Source organism: Tarenaya hassleriana, unplaced genomic scaffold, assembly GCF_000463585.1.
Source record: "Tarenaya hassleriana unplaced genomic scaffold, ASM46358v1 Cleome11, whole genome shotgun sequence".
NCBI lineage: Eukaryota > Viridiplantae > Streptophyta > Magnoliopsida > Brassicales > Cleomaceae > Tarenaya > Tarenaya hassleriana.
Window position 1 is genome coordinate 540,799 of NW_010961290.1, and position 9,462 is coordinate 550,260.

Consider the following 9,462-nt stretch of genomic DNA (forward strand, 5'->3'; position numbering starts at 1 on the left):
GGGGGGGGGGAACAAAATCAGGCCAATTTAGTGACAATATTTTCATATTCGAACTAGTTCTCACCCCAATTAATAGTAGATAAATCATATTCACACGGCATTCAAATACTTTTCAGAATCGTAATGATACTTAACGTAGCGTCAAGTACCTTGCAATGTCTAATGCAAAGTTAACAGCTGTTGATGGACTAAGGCCACCTTTTTCCTTGAGGTATTGGTGAAGATCTCCCTGAGAAAAAGTAGATGCATCATGTATATATATGGCACTAATTGTTAAAATAGAAGAGAACAGGCAGAAATATTGTGTAGAGAACTCAAACTCGAACCTACAGAAACTGCAGGAACCTACCCCACGTAAGTATTCAGTTATTAACATGAGGGGCTTTCTCTCTGTGACGGCACCTAAGAATTGCACTATATTTGGATGGCGAAGCTTAACTAGTAAATTGACCTCATGCCTGAAGTCCTGACTGCATACACAGAGATGAGATATCAGATATCAGGGCAGCTAGAAATTGTCAACTTGAACAGCAAACTTCAATTTTATTAAAAACGAGTGGTCAAAGAAAGTTTCGTCAATAACAATGAATCTTGGTTCCTCATCAACATATGAATATGAGGAAATTATAATTCTTCATGAGTAAATCTAGAAAGTTGAAAAGGAAATGAGAGCCAAATTTCTCATGCAATTGCCTTGAAAACTGGTGAAACTAAGAGGAAAAGAAACAAAGGTCAATATATTTACATCACCAGTCTATCATCTGAAAGAGATGGAAGAATACGCTTCACAGCTACCGGCGTCCCTCTCCAATAGGCTTTTACAATCTCTCCAAAGGAACCCTAACAGAATGAGCACCCATTAGCCAAAGACTTAACCACAGAAAAACACAACTCGAATAAACAAATTCGGGTTGATTCATAACTCAACTATTTCTAGGGCCAATTGAACTACAAATTCTTCTCCAATGTAATCAACACTAAGAATAAGACTTAAGGTAAAACCTTTCCAATCATTGCGGCATTTGAGAAGTCCAGCTCAGAAGGGTCAATCTCCCAGTCACATTTTTTTGGAATAGGGGGTGCAACAGGCTTTGGTTCAAAATGACTTCCGTTTTGACCCTGCATCAAGAAGTACTCAGGCAAATGAGATGAAGAAGAACAAAGACCGAGTGCACAAGACAACAGAAGAGACTTCAAATCAGAAATCCATCCTAGTAATAGTGCGCTAAGCTTCAGCAAGATTCATCGAAAACCAGAGGACAAAAAAAGACTGTCTCGACAAACAAACCCTATTCAAGAGAACATCATAAACATCCACTGGAAAAATTTGACAAAACCACTCCCGTCCAAAAGGAATCAAATTTCTCAAAGATTTACAATTTGAAGTACACAATATAACAAAATCTTCATCAAACCTGTCATCCATTATACTAACAGTTGAACTGTAAGAAAATCTAGAATGAGGAAGGAAGACAAAGAATAGCGCATTGAGCTCATACTAGACAAAGAAACGAAGAAAACAGAGAGAAAATGCCCGACTAAGAAATCGAATTCAAGATCATATGAGAACTGAGAAGAACTCATAACACGTATGTTTCGGCCCTCCATCGCGGAACAAAAGAATCTAATTTCTTTAAGGATTCTCGATATAAAGTTGGAGAAATTGGAAAGGAATTCGAACTCACGTAAGATAAACCGCCGTGTGACTTCAAAAGCTCGATCATTATCTGCTTCTTGGCTCCTTCAGCGTCGGCCAAAGGCTACGAGCACCCAAAAGAGGAAATACAGAATCCAGATCAACGTAAGGTAATTGGAGCAGAAAAGACTCAACATGAGCGATTCAAAGCCCAAATGCAGAAGATCGATACCGTATTCTTCCACCGATCCTGAGCGTTGACGTCGGCGCCAAACTCGAGTAAGCACTGGGCGACATCGATCCAGCCGTGGAGCGAAGCCACGTGGAGAGGCGTGCGGCGGTCGTAGTCCCTCGCGTGAACCAGAGACGGATCCTCCTCGAGCAGCTTCCGGACCGCGGCCGGGTCGTTCTGGTGGGCGTGCCAGAGGATCAGCGATGTCTTGCTCACGCGCGCCTTCTCTTTCTGCTTGTCGTACGAAGGGGACGCCTCGCTCTTCCCAGCAGCCGCCGCGTCGTCGTCGCCGTTCCCCGCCGCCGACGAACCGGAGCTCATCGCAACCGGAAACAACCTCTAAAGACGATCAGAGACGCAAAAAAGCGGCGAAAGATTCGAAGAAGAAGAATTGGATTGAAGGAGGGGAAGTCGAAGATGAGTGGATTTCGGGTGAGAATTCAGATATTCTTCCCTGTGAATTGGGGAAAGCAATTGGGGACCCCCTTTGAGAGGAGAGAGAGAGAGAGACGTTACCTCCGCCGTCAGAGATGGGACTTTTTCATCCTTTTCACTTCAGCGATTTAAAGTCTGTCGCCGTTATCTCGTTTTTTTGTTCCCTCCTAGATCCGTGACTGATGAATAACTTGCATATGTTTTTTTTTTTTTTTTTTTTTTTTTTGTGAATAAATAACGCAATTGGTGGAAATTAAATTCTACCGATTGGTAAAGCCATAGTTGCCAAAATTGTATTTTATTTTAGTAAAATACTCCTTTTCAAAATATTTGAATTTTTAGGTTATTTTTCATCATTCTATATTTTTCAAGATATTTTTTTTATAACAATTTTTAATATTACCTCTACCAAATTATAATAAATTATTTTTAATATTTTGAAATGAATGGAGTATTATATTGGATCAGCAATGGATGCTCAGTCAACGATCATATGATAATAATACTGCATCGCTTGGATTGCCATTTGCATATTTTTCCACGTCCTATATTCGCACTAATCCGTAGATATTTTTTAAAATATCAATATATGTGATTTTTTTTTATTAATGTGGCCATAAAATGCTTACAGACACTTGGGTGAGTAATATAATGTAATTGTTTGGCCAAACGCATCGCGCGGAGAGATTGAAGAAATCTCCTTAAAATGCCAATTAGGTAAGTCATCGAGGTAGGTTCAATTTTCTAAACCCCTTTTTGCAAGTTGTCGTGTAAAAACAAAACATGCGAAATTCGTCTAATTTTACTAATTAACCATTGAACAAACAGTTTAATTGTGATATTGTCCATTGAACAAACAGTATATGCATCATATAGATTTGAACAATAAGAGCCAAAAGTCAACAGATATATACATATATACAGTATCCATCAAACTTTTTTTAAGAAGAAAAAAGAAGAAAACAATTGTATGTAAAGGAGGCTAATTACCGTCTCTCAAGTCCTCAAGGGAACGCTTACGGGATCTCAAGTTACGCTCCAGCGTCTGAGGAGTCGGCGGTGTTCTTCCCCGCCGGAATATCACCGCCAACGACCTTGTTTTCCGGCAAATATCAAATACCTTCAAAAAAAGGAGCAACAACCAAAATTAAGATCACTTCCTAGTGAAAAGGCAACACCTTTTTGGTGTATGTATGATTCTATATATGTAGAAGCATCGTACGGATGAGGCTTCGATCTCTGCAACGCCTTCACAGCCTCGGCCTCCTCCTTGTAACAGGTCACAGTACCGGACAGCCTCATTCGCATCTTCGAAGATCTGCCAAGAAATAGAACATGACGGGATCTTTGGAATGATAAAAAACACTAAGATTTACCAACTGAACTTCCCTCAAGTTCCTGACTTTGTTGAGGAAAAACAAGCGGGAAGAGAATTTAAACATGGAATACTTACAAGAACTCCCTCTTGGATATCTTCGACGAGCATCTGGAACTTGGTTTCGGGTCTAGACTGCTTCGTCCTAGAAAACAACAGTCCAAGCTCTTTCTCTACTTCACTGTTACAACCACAAAAAAAACATTGTTGTAATGTACAGCAATGAGGGAAACTGAAAAATGCGATGCTTTGACAAGGAAGTGAAATTCGAACCTGCGGTTTCTCCTGGTTTTCATGGTGCAGAGCTGGTTTTCTCTGTGTGTTAGTACATATACTGGCTTGGTGTCTTCTCTCCATGGATTGGAATCCAACACTGAAGTTGTAAAGAGAAGACAATTGAGAAGCTTTTCAACCAAAAAAAAAAAATCACACAGCAGTAACCCCAAGCAAGAGGATTCAACTTGTGAATTACATGAAAATAGAGATGGAAAACTTGGAAATGAACGCTACTCAAAATACCAACTGCGAACTGAGACTCCCATGAGGCAACTGTTGCTGAGAACAGGCCAATTTTATTGGTAGCAGTAGCATGATGTTTATAACAATGGCGAAATCATAGTGGCGATAACTAAAAGATCCATCGCCATGGTTCCTTGGTGGAGGTTGAACACAACTTCGCAATTGTTAAAGAATCATAATCATTGTCTCTGTTGTTAAGAGTGATTGCAATAAGCAGTTCTAGGCAGAAAACTGCAGTATCCTCGTCCTCTGGAGAACTGTTTCCTCTTTGAGGCCGCCCTGCCGCCCAGATGAGAGCACGTGCAAGCTGCAGCAAAGATTCCGCTTTCAGAAACTTGCTTTCCGTGAATATGCTGTCAATGTGGCATTTCTGGATTGTTTGAAGGGTGCGTTGATGAGCAGCAAGCTGTTGCCCTAATTCACGCTCAAGGCAAACATTTTCCAGTGACCAGATTTCCGAGGAATTCTTAGCACAACATCTGACGAGCATCAGATTCGAGGCAGAAACAGAGATCGATATCGAGGAAACACAACACAGTTATGAGAAATAAACGATCATCGTCAACGAATTCAAAGAACGGAACCGATAGATTACCATCATAGCTGCTGGAATCGAACGTCTGCTCAAGCTGTCGACGCATGTCGTAGGCGCGTGACGACACTCTCCTCACGAACTCATCGGAAGTACCAGGGATCGTACCGTCCAAGTTAAACGCTCTCTCCACATCCTCTCTTCCGTCTTCATCGCCGTCCTCACCATCTCTTCCCTTCGATTTGCAGCACACGAACGCTCCTCGCCTCGAAATCGGATTCCGTCTCCGGACGCAAGACATGCCGGAAAACGATGAAGAACGACAGAGTCGAACACGAATCGCCGATCTCGATGTCGAAGTGAAGATCGTGGAACTGGGCGGGAGTATTATGGCAGGAGAAACCGATGTTAACGACTCCATTGGTAGGTCCTATTTTCCGGGACTATGGAAATCTATTTTCCGGGAAAATCTATGGGGGAAGAAAATCGCGCCGTGGACGACTCTGCCACGAAGGAAGCGAAGATCTTTTTCGCGACGGCTGCAAGATTCTTGAATCTGGTCGATATTTTTCTTCTTGTGGGTCCCACCGACCAATCGTCCTTTTTTTTTTCTAACTTGGGATTTTTTTTTTTGTAACTTGGGAATGAGAGGGGATTACACATTTGCATGATAAAAAAACTCAGAAAATGGATACAACAAACATCATCATCACCATCATCATCAGCTGCTGGGTACCACGTTAAGGAACATTTATCTGACTCTTCCTTTTCCCGTATTGGCTCTAGAGACTCCTTACCAGTGGTCGAGACACACCACAAACGTAGATGAACTATAGGAACCAGCAGCTTCACTGTCATATGGATGTACACATGAAATGGTTTAACCCAACGTGTTAACCCGTGGCAGCAGCGGCTCCTTCTGAACCAGCTAACCCATTTGGAGGGTTTGCGACAGCATCATCAACAGCCGAGCCGCCTCCAGGTTGCGTAAGTTGGGCAGGGTCGTGGTCAGGGCACAACTCGGATCGGAGAGACGGGGAAATGTTGTTGACATGAAGCCATGTTAGCTCCCACAAGCTGTCTCCACCGAGAGCATTCCTTTGCACGAGCACTCCTTTCGCCTTCATCACCTGTAATATGTTCTTGAGGAGATCGGGTACCGCTTCTTGAAGCTTCTCGCTTTTCTTCCCTCTCACTTTCACCTTCATGTATTTCTCCATTCTGGTCAGAACGCCAAGCCAGATCTTGCAGAACGTCGTTAACTGGGCCAGGTCTCGGAGTAGCTGTAGAAACACTTTGGATAGAAGTTTGATTGCCAGATGCATCGTCCCTTCCATGTTCCAGTAGTCTTTTGGCGATCCCTGAGCGATTTCAAGCAAGTCGTCGAGGACCGTGAATATTACTTTGTCGAAGCACTGAGCCCACATGCCGTTGTTAGCAAGTTGGATCCCGTCGACTCCAACCAAGCATTTCTGTAACGACAGTAATGCATGGCTTCTGACATCTTCTCTTTGGTCTAAACACACTTTCCTTAATCCCTGAGCAAGCCTTAACCACATCTCCCCGATATCTTGGAACATTCTGCCGGATTCATTTCCCTCCATGCTCTCCCTAGCTGTGCGGGCCCACTTGGCCAAACACTCCACGGAACCTCCCATCAGATCGAGGGCACAGATTGACCGCTCGGATTGTCCAACTCGAGACTCGGCAAACTGTCTTGCAGCATCAATACAGAGTATATAGTTGGCCAGTAACAAGTGAGATCCATCAGACATGATGAATGATATGGCATCGAATCCTGCTTCGGAAGCTTCCGGATGCCGAGCTGTGATAGACAGAAGGGATGTGATTGTTCTCCACCCTGCCTGGGACCTGATGTGGCTCGCGTTAGCTTTCACAAGACGGCTGACTTCAAGGGCGATTTGTTCGCAGTATGCATCGGCAACACGAGCATCGAGTTTCAACATGAGCTGAAGTGACCTCAAAAGTTCGTCGGCCAGACTTTCCTTATAAGGCAGCAATCTCTGGCAAATCCGAAGGAGACCAAAAATGGCTTTCTCTACTAACGCACAGGGCATTACAGTTGACTGAACAATATTAGCTATGTGTTCATAAACACCCTGCCATAGGAGAACGATCCTGTCTCTGTTGTTAAGAGTGATTGCAATAAGCAGTTCTAGGCAGAAAACTGCAGTATCCTCGTCCTCTGGAGAACTGTTTCCTCTTTGAGGCCGCCCTGCCGCCCAGATGAGAGCACGTGCAAGCTGCAGCAAAGATTCCGCTTTCAGAAACTTGCTTTCCGTGAATATGCTGTCAATGTGGCATTTCTGGATTGTTTGAAGGGTGCGTTGATGAGCAGCAAGCTGTTGTTCGGTAGGTTGTGATCTTGGCTCCTCTGTGTCAAGCGAAAGGAGCTGACTGAATCTCCCCATCAAACCGGAAGATCTCCTAGGAGTTCCCACTGATGGTAAATGAACGGAAGATAGAGAATTTGTGATGGGTTTCCCTTGTCCTGGATCAGATGATAGCTCAGATTCATCAGCTGCATCGCTGGCTACACGAGCTGGTAGAAGGCCGAGTTTATGTAACCGTAAGATGCAGTCCAAAATGTTTCTCCAACCCGTACGGATATAATCCCCGTACTTGTTTGCAATTGTAAAAACGGCAACAGTTGCCATCCTTGCCTTTGTGTCATCACCAAATGCAAGAACTGGTTCGTCAACAGATGACGGATTCAACAGAGTTGTGAACTTGCAGAGAGACACAACCAGGTCATCGAGAACATCTTCAAGATTATGGCAAGCAGATATTTTCGCAACAGCCAAGAATCCGGCGATGCATGTCTGGTAAACATCTTCATGTTCTGTGTGGTCAAATACGACAGATATGGCAGCGATGGTTGGGCCAGACATAATACCAAACATATCATGGTCAAGATAGGCCCTTGAGTCAGCCACAATATATGGAGCGGTTTTCTTCGATTTATGCATCAAATCAATCCAGCGACTGGGAGTCATTTCAGGATAACCAGCACCTTGTTCTGGAGTAGTTCGAATCTCGTTGTTGCAGATTGCGTGATAGAGTTCAGACAGATATTCTCGGGGTAGGTCACTTCCTCCATTGATATGCCTATTATTACGAATGAAATCCTCTTCTGTCATCTTCTTTTTCACTTGAACATTGTGCTGATCAGTGTTCAGCATAATAAGAGAGTACGAGAGTAAAAGAGCAGCATCCTTGTTAGCAAAAATCTGTGGCGATAGCTCATAGTACCTTTCAGAGAATGCCTCAAGCACTCTCTGTATTTTCTGCGATTCTCCAGGCAACCTGAAAGTTTCCAAGAAGAGTCGGAGTGCAGTATCAAGATTCATGTCCTGGAAATTGAAAGTTCCAGCAAATTCATGGAGAACTTGAACACAGAATTCATCATGATTTCCCAGAAAATCCCCAACAAGGTTCTTGTCCAGTCCAGCGGTATATCTGAAAAAACAAGCTACGCTTTGTGGGTCAAGTTTGTCAGGTAAAAGATACGTCCCTTGTAGAAACTCCAACCCTTTCTTTGGATCCCGGTTAAAATGATCTGCCCCAATCATTAACCTTCTCTTGATATACTTTCTCCTGCGGACAAATGAAACCCAATGATTTGGATCACCGTAATTGTCACACTTAACCATCCAGAAAGGTGTGTATTCATCGAGGTGGACCGGACTTAGATCCAGACCAGCCAATCCATTACCTATCCTCTCAGCCATTCCCTGAATGACAGCAATCAGGCCATCCAGAGCAAGAATGTGCATTGCCGACAAAGGACCGTTTACAGGAAATGCACTCTTGGAAAGGAGATTCGACAGCTCTTCAAAAACATTGGTGCAAGTTATATCACAATCGAGATTGGCGTACATCTCCACCATAAAGGTCTTCTGCCTACAGAAGTTAACAAGAGCCTCCATAGCAACCTCTTGCTGCTGATAGGAAGCCCCATATTTGCCCTGTGCAAGCCTCAGAATCACACAAGAAAAGAATGCCTCCAGATGCAGTTTAAGTTCAGTGCGTAGATGATGATACAGATTGAGCACGATGCTGCAAACCATCGAAAGAATAAGGGGGCTCATTGACAAGCCAAACTGCATCAAGTTACGAAATAACTCATCCTGAATCAGGCTTAACAATCTCGGATGATGGCGGATGGACACACCTCCCAATTCGATGGATGAGTTGATTAAGCTCAACGCAAAAAGAGGCACATCTTCATCAAATGCTATGGTGTTTGACTGGGGGCTCATTCCAACATGTTCGACCACATTTAGTAACGAGCATAAAAAGTGAAATATTTCAACCATACTCGGGACACCATATGGCTCTGTCATCAGATGCGAATCATATGGTGAAGCATCCTTTCTGCTTCCATTCCCAACTCTTCCATCATCCATCAAGCCGGGAGCTCCATATTCAAAAGTTGCCAAGGTATTTTCAGTAGCACATTCAGAGTTAGCATTTCCATTGTTGGTTGGCTTACTCGCAAAGGCATAATCACCGTCTACACCAGCATTCTGCGATCATTCACAAGGACATCATCAATCGCTTTATTGTCAATGATATAAAAATCAGAAGAGAAAAAAATGCATAAATACAACATTCACTGAGAACCTCGTTGCATGTTATTAACTAGAAGCATGATCTAGCCTTAGTTTTATAAAAGTGTTCCTGTGACTCACACGACAGAAATTCCTGCT

General features: G+C 43.2%; 3 protein-coding genes across 4 annotated transcripts in view; all 3 read right to left on the minus strand.

Moving 5' to 3' along the window:
- LOC104805177 (serine/threonine-protein kinase STY46-like) overlaps positions 1-2,469 on the minus strand; it is a 3,616-nt gene extending 1,147 nt beyond the window's left edge. Inside the window, exons 1-7 of one of the 2 annotated variants that reach the window (XM_010529636.2) lie at positions 2,385-2,469; positions 1,869-2,207; positions 1,686-1,760; positions 1,003-1,119; positions 746-840; positions 350-470; positions 150-229 (exon numbers count right to left, since the gene is read on the minus strand). In XM_010529636.2, coding sequence (XP_010527938.1) covers positions 150-229; positions 350-470; positions 746-840; positions 1,003-1,119; positions 1,686-1,760; positions 1,869-2,189 — 809 coding nt within the window. In that variant the 5' untranslated portion in view covers positions 2,190-2,207; positions 2,385-2,469. The other variant, XM_010529635.1, reaches the window with a different exon arrangement.
- A 682-nt stretch (positions 2,470-3,151) lies between these two features.
- LOC104805179 lies at positions 3,152-5,312 on the minus strand. Its single transcript, XM_010529639.2, has 5 exons — positions 4,793-5,312; positions 3,952-4,051; positions 3,757-3,859; positions 3,526-3,621; positions 3,152-3,423 (listed from the first exon to the last, which is right to left on the minus strand). The coding sequence occupies exons 1-5, from the start codon at positions 5,148-5,150 to the stop codon at positions 3,286-3,288; spliced, it is 795 nt and encodes a 264-aa protein (XP_010527941.1). The 5' UTR covers positions 5,151-5,312; the 3' UTR covers positions 3,152-3,285.
- Positions 5,313-5,400: 88 nt separating this feature from the next.
- The window catches only part of LOC104805178 (ARF guanine-nucleotide exchange factor GNOM), a 6,290-nt gene continuing 2,228 nt past the window's right edge, over positions 5,401-9,462 (minus strand). The window contains 1 exon segment of the mRNA XM_010529637.1: positions 5,401-9,279. Within this exon segment, the coding sequence (XP_010527939.1) occupies positions 5,623-9,279 (3,657 nt within the window). The 3' untranslated portion in view covers positions 5,401-5,622.